Genomic DNA, 17,225 nt, shown 5'->3' with positions numbered 1-17,225 from the left:
ATTAAAACTATATCCCTCAGCCTTTGTTTCCTTTCCCTACTCTTTTTGTCTACAGTACTTATTACCTTCTAACATTTTATTATTCAGCATGCTTAGGTACTATGTCTATGGTTTATGGTCTGTTTCTCCTGAGTAATGAAGATGTTTATGAGGGGTAGAGATCTTTGTTTTGTTCAGTGATATAAATCAAACATAATTTACGTAGTAGGTGTTCAATTAAGTATTTGCTGAATTAGGGAATGGAAAATACACAAGAACTGGTGACAATTGCTTCCCCCAGGGAGGGGAACTGGGATGTGTGAGGTAGAGATGGGAAGAAGACTTCCTTTTCAGTATATATCCTTGTATTCTTTGTACCATGTGCTTATGTTAACTTGTAAAAATATAATACAAATTTTTAGCTCTACCAACAGGATCCAAGAAGTGGAAGTGAGAGCCTGGACCTAACCCCTTCATCTTATGATGGTCCAGGTACAGAGCAGTTAGGTAATTTGTCTGAGGTTACAAAGCCAGGATTTAAATCCATATCTCCTAACTCCAGAGCCTTAGTTTTTTGTTTTTTTTTTTTTTTTTTTTTTTTAATGAGAGAGAGAGACAGGGACACAGAGACACAGAGACGCAGGCAGAGGGAGCAGGCTCCATGCAGGAAGCCCCATGCGGGACTTGATCCTGGGACCTCAGGACCACGCCCTGGGCCGAAGGCAGGTGCTAAACCGCTGAGCCACCCAGGTGTCCCTAGAGCCTTAGCTCTTAAGCATCATGCCATAGAACCTCTTGATTTGGGACTCTAATCAGCCAATTTAAATGTAGTTGATAAATGCTAAACTGAGGTGTTTCAAAGGTGAAGGTTTGCCTCTGACATTTCCCATTACAATAAACTCCTACAGATGGTCTCAGTTTTTTGGATGTATGAGATTTTGGCTACATTGTGCATGGCTTGAAATAAATGGCAATATTGGGCTTCTGGGCTTGGAGATTCTTTTATGAGAACTTTACAGTCAAAATAAAGTATTAATCTTAGCCGTTGGTAGTTGGAGGCACAATGTTCCTGAATCCTGCAATCCCAGATAATTTGTCTTCTAAAGTAGTCAAGAGGTCTGAAGGATCTGCTAGGTGTTTGGGGGTGAGGGAGGGATTTGAAGGCACAGAGTAATAGGAGTATTCCCAGGAGTTATTGAAGGCTGGATGCTGAGCTTCTTGAACAGCCCTGGCTGGTGGGAGGCCTTCTGACCCTGTGTCAGGTGGTGGACCCGTTGCTGCTGCTGTAGCCAGTACAGCATCTCCACCTTGTCATGCTTCATCTTATCCAGGTATCGCCGCCCCTTGAAGGTCACTGGCTCACCAAAGATTAATTCAATTTCCTTCAGGAGGGAAACCAAAGGAGCCTGCACCAGATTGATCTTCCTGTGTAGACGGTTGCGGAACTGATTCTCCTCCAGGAAGCTACCCAGGCCCATGTTAGTCTTTTGGAAGAAGCGGTTGGGGTCAGAAGCTTGTCGCTCAAACAATTCTAGTCTCCCCAGCAACATTTCCCGCAGCTGAATGGGCTTCAGGACTTGCTCCCAGGCACTCACTAATGAAGGCAGCTGACTCAGACGGGCATTGGAGCTGTACTTGATGACCATGTCTAGCCGGTCCTTGTCAGGGACCTCAAGCATGGACCACAGGTGCTCCAGACGCTTCTGCAGGTTCAGGATTTTGTAAGGTTCTCCCAGGAGGCTGGTCCTCTTAATTCCTAGCCTGTGCCTTAGCACTGTGTTCCAATCCCACTCTCCTGGCACAAAGTCTGGCTCTTCATCTTCCAGCAAGGGAGGTGGGTATTGAATCTTTAGGGACTCTCTGACAGGGCCTATGGCCTCCCCAGGACCTTCCTCTTCATACATTTGGAAGATGACATGGAGAAAATCTGTCTCCTGGTTGGTGAGGTACTTGAAATAGTCACCCACAGACAGGGTGGTTTTCCACCAGTTCATCCATGAGGCTTTGTTTGACCACTTCTCCCAGCCTTTGTTTGCTTGGAGTGATGTGAGGGAGATTATCTTCTCAGAGGAGGGCTGTAAAATGTTTGTTCTCTGGGAATAAAATCCTGCTAACTTGGGATTGATGACGCGATACTGTTTTTCTTGATGTAGCAAGGCTGAGGACAGGAAGGTCGACCAGTCTTTATTGGCTGCAGGCTCAACCAGGGGTCCCTGGTCAAAAGAGAAGTGGTCAGGAGAGACACAGCTCATCAGCTCCTTGTAGACCTCACTGATGTTATTGCCAACAAAGCAACCAATATCCATTTCCTCGATAAGTTTGGGTTCTAGTTCACCAGCCAGGTGGTTGTATAGGACTCCGGCCCCATCAACATGGAAGGAATCCAAAAAGTTTCTCTCAGAGACCTGCACAGCAGCTGCCTGAACCACAGCCTGATTCTTTAGCTTCAAACTAACAGTCACTGGCTGTGGTTGAAGTGGAATGGATTTGAGGCATTGGGGGCCCCACTGCCCAGTGGCTTCTTCCTCTTCAAGGCTTTTTAACGTTCTCTGCAGTTCCTGCATGTGATGTGCTGCAGCTGGGCGGCGGGTCAGGGCTCCCAGGAGCAGGGGCAGGCCCGAATCCAATGGTAAGTATTGAGTCCTCTCCAATTTCATGTTCTTTATCATCTGCTTCAGGTCTTCAGCCACCATGTCCCCTGCCAGCTCTGTTTTGCTTCCTGGAACCAGAACCAACGGGGTTATGGGGCGAGAGGGGAGTGGAGGAAGGCCCAGCTCATCTGCCAGCTTCCAGCCCTCACGTAGGGAGGGCATGGATTGGCCTCTCTGTTGTTGGGAGTAGAAGGGCAAGTGGGAAGAGGTGGAGGGAGCCTGGCTGGCGGGAGTCACAGAGTATTTGGGAAGTGACACAATCTGTGTGGAACTGAAGTCGCTTTCTCTTTTCTTCTGCATGGAGGACAGCCACTGGAGAGGCTTTTTCCTCTTCAGCTGGGGGATAGACTTCACTTCCTTCACTGGATCCAGTTCAGGCTCATTGAGAAACTCCCGTGGGCGGCTAAGTTGGATGAGGTAGTTTAGGTTGAGGTTGCAGCTTGGTGCTTGGGCGAAGCTGGTGCTGTGAAGCCATTGAAAAGGGAAAAGCTTGAAAGCCCCAGTAGGGCCTACTGGGCGCAGCTTATGCATGCCACCGTGGGCCTGTTCTATCTTCAGTAGGGTGAGGAAGTCGGCAAACAGGGAACGGTAGACCTCAGGACTGGTAAGAAAGATTGTGCAGTCCCTGGCGAGGCCGGCGGTCAAACGCGTGAGTGTGGCTGACTCAGTGAAGACTCCGCTGGTGGTGGACATGGTCTTCAGCAGGTGCAGGTATCGTAAGAAGAGCTGCTCGCTGCTGAGCAGTACGTATACCTGGAGCCGCTTCCGCAGTCTCTGGTTGTCCAAATGGCTCAGACTAGGTTCAGTGGGAGGCTCCTGCCAGCTGCACTTTAACTCGTTCAGGATGACCTCAATGAAACGGAGTCGGCCTTTGGTAGGCACGCGCACCGACCGCCCACTGTTGGCCAGCCGCTTGGCCACTTGACGGCACAGCGACGCCACCGTCAGCCGTGAGACTGGCAACGGCAACAGCATCGGGGCCTCCGGCGGGAGGGGCTTCTGAGATTCTGGGCACGTCGCCTTGCGGGGGAAGAGCGACAGCGGACACAGCAACCGGTGGTAAAACCGCTGGAGGTCGGGTTCCGGTTCGGTGGGCTCCATCTTTGCGCGGCGCGGGAGGGCTGAGTCAAAGAAGCCAAGAGGTTACTAAGGCAACCAGGCGCCGGATGGTCCGAGTGCGCCTGCGCAGCCAGTGCCTCCCTCCCAAAGAGTGACGTAAGAGGGGAGGGCCTGACGTGCGCGCGCACCAGGAGGCTGAGCAAAGTGTGGCTTCCGAAGCTCCGCCTCCCCGCGACGGAGTTAGGGGTTTGCCCGGCGCTACCTCAGCGCCGCGGCAGTTCAGGTCCTCGGGCCGGTGACGGGGTCCGGGATGGCTTCGGACTCCGAGGACCGCGGGACCGCCTGCACGGTGAGGGTCGAGGCCTCGTGTGGGAGCCTCTCTGGGCAGAGAGCCTCGGCCCCTAGGATGATTGTTAACGCAGGAAAAAGGGAAGGAGTAGGCACCTGGGGCGGGGCCTGGGGCCTCCGCGGGAAAGGGTGCGAGATTAGCAGAGTCCTTGGCCTTAACTTTGGGGAGTTGGGGGATTGGACCTGGAACGATCACGACTGATAATGAGGGCACTTGAGAATGGGTCACGTGAGAAAGATTTGCCCTCTCCAGGCTTTTTGGGGTGGTCATAGGGGAGATGAAACAGGGTCACGCAAAGTAGGGGGTCCCCTCGACTCTCATCAGCCTGTCCCTGCCGGCCTTGCAGCTGGAGTTCACAGTGCAGATGACCTGTCAGAGCTGCGTGGACGCGGTGCGCACGTCCCTGCAAGGGGTGGCAGGTAAGAGCCAAAAACTTGTGCAGACAGTCTGGAAGCCTCTAGAAGGAGCGGCAAATCTCTTAGAACAACGCCACTCTCGTTTACAGATGTAGAAATTGAAACCCAGAGATAGAAAGGAATGTCCTCAGAGTCACAAAGGGACCCAGAGGCAGAGTCTAGATCTCAAGCCTGCCTTGCCAGCGCTCTCTACAGGCTCTGACACACTGGGACCTCTCCGGCACCCAGGGAGTGAGGAGCTAGGCTGAGTATAGAAAGCCCCACCTACAGAGGGAGTTCCCGGATAGCAAGCAGCTTTTGCTTGCGAAACAGCATAATCTTGACAAAGCAAACAGCAGCCCTGGCCATGTTCCATCCTAGGCAGCTCCCAATTCTTATAAGCCAGCTAACTGGTCTGGAGGTGACCTTGCACAATCAGAAATAACTGAGAAGGCAGAACTACCAGCATGGCACTGGGAATTGGCCTCCTTTGATTCCGTTAAATATTTGTCCAGGCCTTCAGCAGGTATGGACTATAGACTGAGGGCTTTTTAGGGAGAAGGGTTCACAGGTGTTTCAGACACAGTCCCTGCCCTCAGGTGACGATGAGCATGCAAGCATTGCTCATGGAAGAGCAGTTCTTGAAGGATATGAGATGAGATAGGTTCTAAGCTGGGACAGTGGTGGCACTTGTCCAGTACAAGGGAGCAGTAGTGGATAAAGGTATGTGCCCTAGAGTCAGACTGCATTGAAATCCCTTCTTTGCCACTTAATGGTGCTTAGATTTCTTTCTTTCTCTCTCTCTCTCTCTCTTTTTTTTTTTTTTTTTTTTTTTTTTGGTGCTTAGATTTCATGCATGTTGCTATTTTTTGCCTTTTTCTTCAGTGTTTAAATGGGCATGATAATGGAAGCTACTCTGGAGGATTGTCATGAAGCGTGAGTTGGTTAATATGTGTGTAAAGCACTTTAGAAACTTCTTTGGCATGTAGTGAGAGCTCACTAAATTTTAGAAATTATGAGGAAGGACTATAGGTAGCAGTCTGGGCAGAGGCATTTGGGGACAGATTTTGAAGCAGAGAGAGACAGACAGAGATTTGCCCTCTCCAGGAGGCCTGGGACTTTGGGGAAGAGGGTTCCTACTCTTCTAGGAATAAATGGGAGTTGCTCCCAGCCCAAGGCAAACTTCGTTGAACTCTTATCACTCAGCTTAGAGTTCCCTGTGGCCTTATGTTTTCTTTCTTACCGGGCTTTGAGCTAAGCAAGGGCTGGCCTGACCACACTCTACACAAGCCACCCTGAACCTTGCTCACCTAGGCAGAGCCAGCCTTTTTCTTGGTTCAGATGCAGTTCTAGAGTTCAGGAAGTGCACAGCTCCTTGCAACTACAAGGAGCTGCCCCATGGGTCCCTCTCACTGGAGGAGCAAAGAATCAGCTCCTAGGAGACCCTAGAACAGGAACCCACCTGTGTGGAAATCAGTCCATCAGAAAGTCTTGTCTTATCTGCTGTATATATACAATATACTCAGAATTTAGCCTCTCTTTTTCCATACTTTGGCCTTCACATAAATCCAAGCCACCTTACTTCTTCCTGACCCACACGAGAACCTCATCTGTGGGCTTCCCATTGCCTCTGTTGCCTCCTCCAATTGTTTTTCCATATAAAAGCTAATGTGATTTTTAAAATCATACCTTAGATTATATCACTGCCCTGCTCATTTAAGGTTTTAATAACCCTCTGAAGTAGGTAGTATTATCTCCATTTACAGATGAGGTAACTGAATAGAAAACTCAACAGAAAGATTGAGTAACTTGTCTAAGGCTATACAGCTTGTATGTGACAGACTCTGTGTGACATACTCATGATTTCAACTCCAGAGTCCACACTGTACATTGTGCCTTTTCCCAGTGGCCTCCCATTGCATTAAAATTAAAATGCAGATTCTTTCCCTTTGGGCTTTGTTTGCCTAGTCTCCGCTTATAGCTTCCTCTCTTACTATTCTGTTTACTCCCTGCTTTAGTCACACTGCCCTTCTCTTAGAACATGTCAGTGCTGTTCCCTCTGCTGGAATGCCCTTACCTTACATTCAGGTTTTTGCTTAGAAGCTCAGAGAGACCTTCTTTGACCAGCCTATGTGGGGGCCCCATTTGTTTCCTAACCCTATTTCATCGATCACACCTTTCAGTATTTGAACCTTTTTTTTTTTTTTTCCTTTTTAAAGATTTTATTTATTTATTCATGAGAGACAGAGAGAGGCAGAGACATAGGCAGAGGGAGAAGCAGGCTCTTCTGGGGAGCCTGAACCCGGGATCATGACCTGAGCCAAAGGCAGATGCTCAACCACTGAGCCACCCAGGTGCCCCTTTGAACCTCTCTTGTGTGTATATTTGACTTTTGTATTTCTACATCAGAGTACATACTATTTCATAGGGCAGAGATGTTGCCTGACTTGTCTACTCTGCTTCCACTGCCTGGAACATGGCATGTGATGGGTACTTAGTGTATGCTTGTTTTTTTTTTTTTTTTATTTTTTTTTTTAGTGTATGCTTGTTAAATGAGGTGAGCAAGCAAAGTTTCTCATACTGTGTGGTTCACTGGGCCTTGGGAGCCCCTGAAAATCAGCCTTGGGGGTTCAAGCTTACTTTCTTGGGGCAAAGGGACTGAGTGTCAGTTTTTGGGTTGGACAGGCTGCCTTCCAAACTTTGTGACCTCAAGCCAGGTGTGTCACCCTCTCACCTCATTCCTCACCTGCCAGATGAGAACCATATCATCACCCTGATGTGTGTAAGGCAGAGCACAGCTCTTGGCATCTCCTGGAGGGTCAGACCAACAAGAGTTCCCCCATCATCCTCTCTTTACCCTTTTTGCAGCCACCAACATCCAGAGGTATCCCTACGTTGACCCAGAGCTCCCAATGCTGCATCGGTTGCCTGGTGGCTCAAGATAAAATTTTGTGTGAAGTGAGGTTGGATAACATGGAGGGTTTTCGTCTCACAGAATCACCCTGTACTTGCCGGAGACGGGCTATGTGTGTTAATCTGATGTCTTACAGATTCTGCCCCTCCCCCAACAGTATCACTGCTGCTGCAGGGGATCTGAAGAAACAAGCCTGTGGAAGCTTTTGTAACCATATACCAGATATTCCTGTCTTTCAGATGCCACCTGCCCCTAATAGCATTTCCCAGTTTTGCCTTGTTTTAAGCCAGAAGAAATCCGAACCTTTCCCATACCTTGGGGATTGTTATTCCAGTCTCTGCCTGGTGGTTAATCCAGGCATAGTCTGGCTCCTCTGTTGCTCTACAGGGTAAAGCCCAAGGGAGCCATGGGCAGTCTAGAAGGCAAAGGTAAGACCATTTCATGCTGTTGACATGGTGCCCTATAGAACGGAACACTACACTGACTGTTGGTGATGCCTTCATCTTTGGTTTCCCTCCCCCGTATTCTTTTTTTTTTTTTTTAAGATTTATTTATTCATTCATGAGAGACACAGAGAGATAGAGAGGCAGAGACACAGGCAGAGGGAGAAGCAGGCTCTTTGCAGGAGCCCAATGTGGGACTTGATCCCGGGTCTCCCAGGATCAGGCCCTGGGCTGAAGGCGGCGCTAAACTGCTGAGCCACGGAGGCATCCCAAATGCATGCTGGGCATGGAAGAGGCCAGGGTCATGGAGGAGGCCAGGGTCAGGAAAAGCACTGGTCCTTGTGCTCAGGGAGCTAGCAGGCTTGATGGCCCTCAAAGGTGAGCATGTGTCAGAATCATCCTGACGTCTGTGGGCACACAGGTTGACATCGGGGATTTGGAGGGCAATTGAGACATGTAACTTTTGAACCTGACCTTTGCGGAGCACACGGGGCCCCTGCACTCACAGAGGGTTGTCATTATTACAGCATGAGTTACTCGGGGAAGAGGAAGCTTCTATAGGAGGGCACAGGAGGGGTCCCAACCAGCCTGGAGGGTAGGGGCTGCTTTTCAGGGTGAGCAGGATCTGGGTAGGCTCCAGAGCTAGGCTGCCTGAGATGATTTCCAGTTCCACAATTTACCACACTGTGCCTTTGAGCAAGGTTCTTAAATCTCTCTCTGCCTCAATTTTCTCATCTGTAATATAGGGACAGTAGTACCCACCTCACAGGTTTACTTGGGTGTCTAATGAGCTAATATGGGTAAAGTGCAAAAAAGCCCCCAGTGCACATGCAGTAGATGTTAGCTCTCATGATGATGGGGATAGCTCAGCCCTCCCTGTTTTGGATGTGCGTAACAGCATTATTGGCATATAATTCAAATATAAAATATATCCATTTTAAGTGTAGAATTCAGTGGTGGTTAAAATGTTCAGAGTTGTGCAGCCATCACCCCTATCACTTGTACATTTCAGCCCCTCACCTGTGTTGGACATTGCATCCACAAAGGCATCATGTAATATGTGGTCTTTTGTGAGTGGCACTCACTTAAAATCATATTTTCAGAGTGCTTCCCTGTGGTAGCATTACGAGCAGTTCATTCCCTATCTTTTTATGGCTGAGAAATAATGGATACACATTTTCTTTATCCTTTTATCAGTTGAATTTGGGTTATTTTCACCTTTTGGCTATCATGAATAATGGACTGTTTTATTATTTTTTTAAAGACTTTATCTATTTACAGAGAAAGATAGCATAAGCAGGGGGAACAGGAGAGGGAGAGAGAGAAGCAGGCTCCCCGCTGAACAGGGAGCCCAATGTGGGGCTCCATTCCAGGACCCTGGGATCATGACCTGAGCCAAGATGCTTCACTGACTGAGCCACCCAGGCGCCCCAATAATGGACTATTCATTGATGGCCCACTTTTATAAAAATATCTTAAAATAATTATCTATGTTTCTTAGTATGGGACATGATAAGGAAAAACAATAATCCTGGGGGTAAGGTGGCCTTCTCCTCCTTTTATTTATAAAGATACAGGCTCAGAGAGGTTGAGGGCCTCACACACCCAGAATGCGACTTCTGAGCTTGCCTCTAGCCACAGGAAGGTTGGCGAAGATGAGAATGGGAAATTAAACATTCTGTACCTCTCTTCTCCGCTCCCAGCACAGGGGTGTCGGCCCTCTGCTGCCTTTTCCCCTCTCTTTCCCTCCAGGCATCCAGAGTGTTAAAGTGCAGTTGGAAAACCAGATGGTCCTGGTGCAGACCACCCTGCCCAGCCAAGAGGTGCAGGCCCTTCTGGAAAGCACAGGGCGGCAGGCAGTACTCAAGGGCATGGGCAGTGGCCTCCTGCGTGAGTAGCTACTCTGGTCCTGGCCTGGGCCTCTCTGGGAGGGAGGTGGCCTGGAGCTGGTACACATCTAAACTATAGGATTTGGGGACTTGGGGTTTGAGTGGTTTTGGGGAAGGCATGAAAGTTATGCAGAGCTCTCTCCTTGCTCTTTCTGAGCTGATGAAGGTGTGGGGCTAGCTGAGGTGGCGAGCCAGCCTGGGTATCTGATACCTTGCAGAGAATCTGGGAGCAGCAGTTGCCATTCTGGAGGGCCCTGGTCCCGTGCAAGGGGTGGTGCGCTTCCTACAGCTGACCCCTGAACGCTGCCTCATCGAGGGGACTATCGATGGCCTGGAGCCTGGGCTGCATGGACTCCATGTCCATCAGTTTGGAGACCTCACCGGGAACTGCAACAGGTGAGTCATACGTAACTTCCCCTATGGCGTCTTCATCCCTGTACTCGTGCACCCAAGATTCAGCCACCTGCACACACTTTGATGCTTGGTCCTCATGGGTACTGTGATGCACATATATGTTGGCCCTGTCTATAGACGAGGAAACTGAGGCTTAGAGGGTTCAATGACTTGTCAGAGGCCCCAAGGCATATAAATGGTGGGGTGGGATTTGAACTCAAATCTGACCTTCATGCTCCTGCTCATAGCCACTTTATTGCCTCTGAGGTGGAAGCAACTCATAGACACAGAAGGGCTGGTCCCCGTGTCACAGTGTTTGTCGTGCTGTGATGCAGTTTGTTGCTTACTCATCTGTGTCTCCCCTGAAAGCTTATTGAGGGCAGGACCCACATCTGATTCTTCTTCATGCCCTCAACCTAAAACCTGGCGCAGAGCGAGTCTGTTTGTTGAGTGAGTGAATGAAATAAATATAGTTAAAGTGAGAGAGTGGGTCAGCTGACCTAGGAGCCAGTGTCTTCCTGCCTACCTGCTACCTTTTCTTCTTAGCTGCGGGGACCACTTTAACCCTGATGGAGCATCTCACGGGGGCCCTAAGGACTCTGACCGGGTAAGTAACCATCTGGGTGAGGCTTAGGCTACTACAAGAGGGCCCCAAGCCTCAGGCAGGGGAGGCCATTCCTAGGGCCTTAGCATGAGATTCCTTTTCAGTGAGGTCCTCTCGCTTTATTTTGTTCTGTTTAAAAACATTAACCCTTTCTGTGGTCATGGCCTGCCCCCTAGGGACTCACAGTCCTGTGGGGAAGATCCCTGAGAACCCTGTGGTTGCAGGGCAGTGAGATGATCCTTGCAGGAGCCTGCAGGGAGCCCAGAGTAAGCAGTGACCCAGCCTGAGCCCAAGCACATGGGCAGTGGGAGAAAGCTTCCTGGAGAAGCTGAAGGTGTGGAAGTGGAAGATCTTATCTGAACTAAAAAAAAGGCAGTTCCTGATGGTACAGCTCCTGGCCTGGAGTTTCACTTTTCACCAGAGAATTGTTTCCCTGTCAGCAGTGAGTTGCATGCTGCCTTGGTTTTTGCTTCTCTGAGTACTACTTGTTCTGTTACTTCACATTTTGCTGTACGGTGACTCAGTGCTTTCCTTAGGTAAACTTAGTTACTTTTAATGTTTTGATCCATCACAGAATGTTTCAAATGTTCCAAAGTACAGAAACTTGTCCCAAATTCCTGTGTCCCTATCACCCACTTTCTTTCTTTCTTTATTGTTTTTTTTAAAAAATATTTTATTTATTTATTCATGAGAGTCTCACAGAGAGAGAGGCAGAGACACAGGCAGAGGGAGAAGCAGGCTCCATGCAGGGAGCCCGATGTGGGACTCGATCCAAGGTCTCCAGGATCAGACCCCGGGCTGAACCACTATCACCCACTTTCAACAGTGACCCAACTTATGGCCAATCCTGTCTCATCTATACCTCCTGCCTTTCTCTACTATTATTTTAAAGCAAATCAAGATAACATTTCATGTAATTAAGGTAGAGGGTTTTTTGACAAGAAACCCAGTATTGCCACAGAGAATGGAAAACCAGGACTTGTAGCCATAAGAGCAGGCTCATTTTAAAGTGGAGGCCAGGAATCCCTGGGTGGCGCAGTGGTTTGGCGCCTGCCTTTGGCCCAGGGCGCGATCCTGGAAACCCGGGATCGAATCCCACGTCAGGCTCCTGGTGCATGGAGCCTGCTTCTCCCTCTGCCTGTGTCTCTGCCCCTCTCTCTCTCTGTGTGTGACTATCATAAATAAAATAAAAAAAAAAATAAAGTGGAGGCCAAATAAATGGTAGTAGAGTTCTGTATTTTGGCCTGCAAGGTCTGGGGATTAAGGAAGGCCCTCATTGTCGTTGTCATTTTGTCATTGTCATCGTCTTCTTCTCCTTCTCCTCCTTCTCCTTTTAAGATTTATTTATTTATTTGAGAGAGAGAGAGAGAATGAGCACAGGGGAGGGGCAGAGGGAGAGAGAGAATCTCCAGCAGACTCCCTGCTGGGCACCGAACCCACGACCCTGAGATCATGACCTGAGCCCCCAAAACCGAGAGTCGGATGCTGAACTGACTGAGCCACCCAGGCGCCCCTGTGGTACATGTTTCTTACTTCATGTGCCTGATTTTTTTTGGACTTTTGATAGCTCTGTTACATTGCCAATGGTCAGAAGTTTGACTCCTTTCCCCTCTCACCCTGGGAAGTTGGAGAAGGGTTTTTGTTGGGTCCCCTGTGCAGTGCTGTGTTTGTACTCAGTGTAACAATTTATTGCTATGCGTCAAGTTACTCCAAACTTGGGGTTTTAAAACAACAAGAATTCATCTCAGTTTGCTCTGGAGCAGGAACCTGGATGCAGCATAGCTGGGGGCCCTTTGCTTAGGGTCACTGTAATCAAGGTGTTGGCTGGGGCTGCAGTCATCTCAAGGCTCATGTTGCGGTTGGCAGGCCTCAAGTCCTCTCTGGCTGTTGGCCAGGGACATCAGTCCTTTGGCACATGGGCCTCTTCATAGGGTGGCTCACAACATAGCAGCTAGTTTTCCCTCATAGCAAGTGCATGAGAGAGGGCATCTAAGACTGAGCCAAACTGTTCTCTTTTTGTAGCCTAGTCTAACAAGTGACACTAGGTCCAGCCCACCCTCAGTGGAGGAGCACACAAGGATGTAAATACAGGGAAGGTGCATCGTGGAGGCTGTTGTCCTCATGGAGCCCTGAAAGGTGCTGCACAGAAATTAAGCAGGTGAAGAACAGAGAGTGAGAATGTCAGGCACAGCAGAGAAAACTCCTTAGGCAGAGCCCCTGAGGCATGAACCAGCAAGGAGCATTCAGGAACTGGTAGCACTGTGTCTCTTATGCAGTAGAGATCAGAAAGGTAAGAGACTGCCTTGCCATCTGTGCCTTGGCCTGCTGTGGCCTGGGCCCCTCTCGGGGCAAAAAACTAGAAGGGGCTGGAGCCAGCTGCTCTACTGTCCCCAAGTCCTTGACAGGGGTAGAGTAACATCTGGACTGTCAAGGCCACCTGTGATGGCTGACAAGTTCCTTTGGGATTTCTCCATCTGTTTTTGCCCAGTTGGAAGTGAATTCAGCGTGGGGATTTACGCCAGAGCCTGGTTGTCCCTTTGCACATCTAAATAGTCTCCAAGCCGCCTTCTCTTCTCTTGCCTCCCCCCCAGTCCTGCCTATTCATGCACTGTGCTAGAGGGATTGCTCCAAAGCACAGAGTAACCATGGGATGCCCCTGTCCACAGCCGTTTTTGGTTCCCCAGTGCCGGAGGATAAATAGGCCCAGCCCAGCCTCTTGGTGTGACATTCAGGGCCCTGCGGTCCAGTTCCATCTGTCCTAGTGCAGGGGAGGGAATAGACCATTCTCTTGGGTCACTCCTCTGAGCCACACTGCCAGGCTGCTCACTCCCTCAGCACAGTCCTCAAGATGTTCCTCAAGGCTCAGTATCGCCTCCCCTGCCTTGATCTTTCTACCATAAAGGCTACCAATGCAGGGTAACAAAATGCCAGGTGTAAGCAACAGATTTCTCTCTGGAAAACAAGATGTGGCGCTTCTTGCCGCTTCTCAGCCCCATCACATAGGGGCATCACCCATGTGCATCAGCCCACACTGGTACAGGCACTTGTTTCTGCCTAAAATATCCAATCAGAGACTATTTATTTGCACAGATGTGGGTCTCTGTGACATTCCAGTAAGATCCAGTCATCAGAAAACCTACTTACTGCTATACTTAGTGTGCATTTCATAATCACTGGTCTGTTCTATGTCTATCTCCCCACCACGCTTCCAGCTCCTTGAGGGTGGAGACTGCATGTGCTCCTGACCCCCGTGCCAGTGGAGTAGGTCTGATGTACAAGATGCTCAGTAGATGTGTTAGGACATTTTGTATTACTTTAAAAGGGGGAAGGGAGAACAGAGGCTGAGCCAGCTTCTAGGGGGTGGGACAGGTCCCCTGCTCCTTGTGTTTCTTTCTGTTCCTGGAGGCTAGGAGTCAGGGAGGGATGCTGGCTGCTTCCTGTGGTCAGGAAGCCAAGTCTAGCCAACTTAAGCCCAGGGGAATTGTAGACTGCCAAGGGTTAGTGTCAACAAGAGGTTGGAGAACTGAGCTAGCTTCTGAGGCTGAGATGCAGGGAGGGCAATAGCCTTGCAGGGGAAACAGTCTGGTCCAGTGGGCATGATTTCCTAGGAAGGGTATTGCTGTCCAGGATTTCAGTTCCTGGGCCCGTTCCTTGTGTCCTAGGCCATCCCTTTATCCTACCACACTGTACCCAGAGGAAGACATTGATATTTGGGGGAAGGGGAATTAGATCCTGGGAAGCTAGAAGTCAGCAGCTGTGTCTCACGTGGCCCTCTTCTCTCCCTTGGGTCTCATTGCAGCACCGTGGGGACCTGGGGAATGTCCATGCTGGCACTGATGGCCGAGCCATCTTCAGGATAGAGGATGAGCAGCTGAAGGTAAGCTGGAAAAAAAAAAAAAGTGGGGACCTCTCCTAACAGATCCACTATCTGAGGCTGTTTTCTGCCCTCATAGGTATGGGATGTGATTGGCCGAAGCCTGGTCATCGATGAAGGAGAAGATGATCTGGGCCTGGGTGGCCATCCCTTATCCAAGGTCACAGGAAACTCAGGAGAGAGGTACGTGATGCCACCTGCAGCAGGAGGCTCTGCTCTGCCAATGTGGTGCATGGGCAACTCCAGGGGAGCCCAAATCAGTGCCCAGAGCCCACTCCTGACCACACATTCTTCCTCAGGTTGGCCTGTGGCATCATCGCACGCTCTGCTGGCCTTTTCCAGAACCCTAAGCAGATCTGCTCCTGTGATGGCCTTACCATCTGGGAGGAGCGAGGCCGGCCCATTGCTGGTGAGGGACGAAAGGAGCCAGCCAAGCCCCCTGCCCACCTCTGAACATGGCCTCAGCTTCGGGTTTGTTCTCCCAGCTGTGCACTGTCTACTTCCAGAGAGAGGGGAGGGAGGCCCTGCTTGCCCAGTCCTAGGAGGACTTGGGTACAGGGTGTGAAGGTTGCTGTGATGTTCCCTTGCAAATTAAAGTTTTATTTTCCTACAGAACTTTGGGTTTTGTCCGTGTCCCAATGTCCCTCTATGGGCTTTGTGAACACAGGCCTTCTGCTTCTCCTGTTCTTGTGAGCCACCTTTTGGCTTTGGAGCCAAACAAAACTGGATTCAAATCTGTGTACCTACTGAGGGCAACCTCCTCATCAAGGTCACAGGCAAGGACACAGCACTCATATCTCTGCCAGAGAAGATCCTGTTTTAGTTTCTCCCTGTGGTTGGGCCTGTAATATGGGAATATGGGAGCTGCAGGTGGCCCTCTTCTCCCTGCCTTGTCAACTGAGTATCAGAAAACACCTGTCTGCTGAGAAGAGGGAAGAGGCAGATGCTCAGGGGGAATCTAAGAGTTGTTTGATAATGTCAGATGCCCCAGAGAGCCCACTCTGGGCCTTTCCTGTGGCTAGCCACTCCCTGACCTGGGGTTTAAGAGGCACTCCTCGATTTTCCTAGTGCATCCCCTCCTCCTGCTTTTAAAATTAATTTGGCTTTAGTTGATTTTTTTTCTTATTCTTAATAATCTTAATTAATTTAATACATAAAGTGTTCAGTGCAGGACTTGGCACACAGGAAGTTAAGGGAACAGTGGCTCTGCTTCTGAGGCCAAATGGGGCTCCTGGAGGCTGCCCCAGCTAAGCCCCCCTCTCCAGGGATGGCTGGTATCCAGGGACTAATGTGTGGGGCCAAGGATTCTGGGCCTCCCCACTTACCATTTTGTGCCCCCGTCCTGACCCTCCGCTGGACTTTGCTATGCTTGCTCATCCATGACAAAACTGCTTTTATAACCCAGTGGGCTGTCAGAATACAAAGTTTGCCACTTACTTTGTCTGCTTGGAATCTGGCAGGTGATTTTACAGATAGCTGGCCTTGCTAAGATGTGCCTGGCTCTGCTCCCATTCCATAAGCCTTGTCTGGGTCTCCCTGCAGGCTGCTGGCTCTGCATCTAGCCCTAGCCCTTGGACCCTGCTCTTTCTTGCCAAGCCTATACTGGTTGCTTTCCAGCTCCCTTGATTCCTGGGAACCAAACCCCTTTTAAGCATAGGGCCTGGGCTGTCTCCCCCAGATCAGTACAGGAACTCCTCTTGGACTCTGCCCAGAGCCAGCCCCTGACCTTCTGTCACCTGAGTCTGGAATGATAGCTGGGTTTAACCCTTTTATGGCCAAACCTCTTATCAAACCCCACCACTCTGTTTCCACATTCCCATTAGCTTTTCTCTCTTTTAAACTCTTGACTGTGTAATTTTTGTTTTTTAAGATTTTATTTTTAAGTTATCTCTCCACACAATGTTGGGCTTGAACTTACAGCCCCAAGATCAAGAGTCCCATGCTCCACCGATTGAGCCAGCCAGGTGCCCTTTAACTGTGTAGTTTTTAAACTTTGGTTTTAAACCACAGAACACTGTTCAAACATCTTGAAGGCCCAGCTGTGAACCAAATGTGGAACTGCAGCCAGAGATGTCTAGCCCTGATTAAGGACTTCCCAAAAGTCCTGGGCTCCTGGGAGCATAGTTTGAAAAGCTTTGCCAAGTTCAGTCATTTTTGTGTTGTCTTTCAATCTCTGCCATGTCCACAAACCCATTTGTGCTGTCATTTTCCAAATACTTAAAATTTATTCACTTTTAAAACTAATTAAAAATGAAATTTTTATGATATTAGCTAACCCATATAACGATTATTAGAGTGTGGGGCTCTTTTCTGAACACTATGTGCAGTGATTTATGTAATCCTCAAGATAGGGGCAGCCTGGGTGACTCAGCGGTTTAGCGCCGCCTTCAGCCAAGGGCCTGCCTGATCCTGGAGACCCGGGATCAAGTCCCACGTCAGGTTCCCTGAATGGAGCCTGCTTCTCCCTCTGCCTGTGTCTGCCTTTCTCTCTGTATGTCTCTCATGAATAAATAAATAAAATCTTTTTAAAAAATCCTCAAAATAATACTACACCAGGGATGGCTGGATGGCTCAGTGGTTGAGTGTCTGCCTTTGGCTCAGGGCCTGATCCTGGATTCCCAGAATTGAGTCCTGCATCAGGCTCATTGCATGGAGCCTGCCTCTCCTCCCTCTGC

General features: G+C 49.5%; 2 protein-coding genes across 7 annotated transcripts; one reads left to right on the top strand and one right to left on the bottom strand.

Annotated features, from left to right (window-relative positions):
• Nucleotides 1–549: 549 nt before the first annotated feature.
• On the bottom strand, nucleotides 550–3,781 carry CCDC87 (coiled-coil domain containing 87). Its single transcript, XM_025445997.3, has one exon. The coding sequence runs from the start codon at nucleotides 3,729–3,731 to the stop codon at nucleotides 1,110–1,112; it is 2,622 nt and encodes an 873-aa protein (XP_025301782.1). The 5' UTR covers nucleotides 3,732–3,781; the 3' UTR covers nucleotides 550–1,109.
• A 76-nt stretch (nucleotides 3,782–3,857) lies between these two features.
• CCS (copper chaperone for superoxide dismutase) lies at nucleotides 3,858–15,165 on the top strand. 6 transcript variants are annotated; one of them, XM_049096864.1, is made up of 9 exons: nucleotides 3,858–4,038; nucleotides 4,363–4,457; nucleotides 7,735–7,775; nucleotides 9,543–9,680; nucleotides 9,898–10,075; nucleotides 10,619–10,679; nucleotides 14,476–14,553; nucleotides 14,630–14,733; nucleotides 14,850–15,165. In XM_049096864.1, the coding sequence occupies exons 1-9, from the start codon at nucleotides 4,000–4,002 to the stop codon at nucleotides 15,001–15,003; spliced, it is 888 nt and encodes a 295-aa protein (XP_048952821.1). In that variant the 5' UTR covers nucleotides 3,858–3,999; the 3' UTR covers nucleotides 15,004–15,165. The 6 variants fall into 6 exon arrangements, with proteins under 6 accessions (XP_048952821.1, XP_025301783.1, XP_025301784.1 ...); XM_025445998.3 differs by lacking the exon at nucleotides 7,735–7,775 and having other exon boundaries at nucleotides 3,860–4,038; nucleotides 4,385–4,457; XM_025445999.3 differs by lacking the exon at nucleotides 7,735–7,775 and having other exon boundaries at nucleotides 3,889–4,038.
• The last annotated feature ends 2,060 nt before the right edge of the window (nucleotides 15,166–17,225 follow it).

This window comes from Canis lupus, chromosome 18 (genome assembly GCF_003254725.2).
Source record: "Canis lupus dingo isolate Sandy chromosome 18, ASM325472v2, whole genome shotgun sequence".
Taxonomy (NCBI): Eukaryota; Metazoa; Chordata; class Mammalia; order Carnivora; family Canidae; genus Canis; species Canis lupus.
Note: the sequence above shows the minus strand (reverse complement) of the source record. Positions and strands in the feature narration are given on the sequence as shown.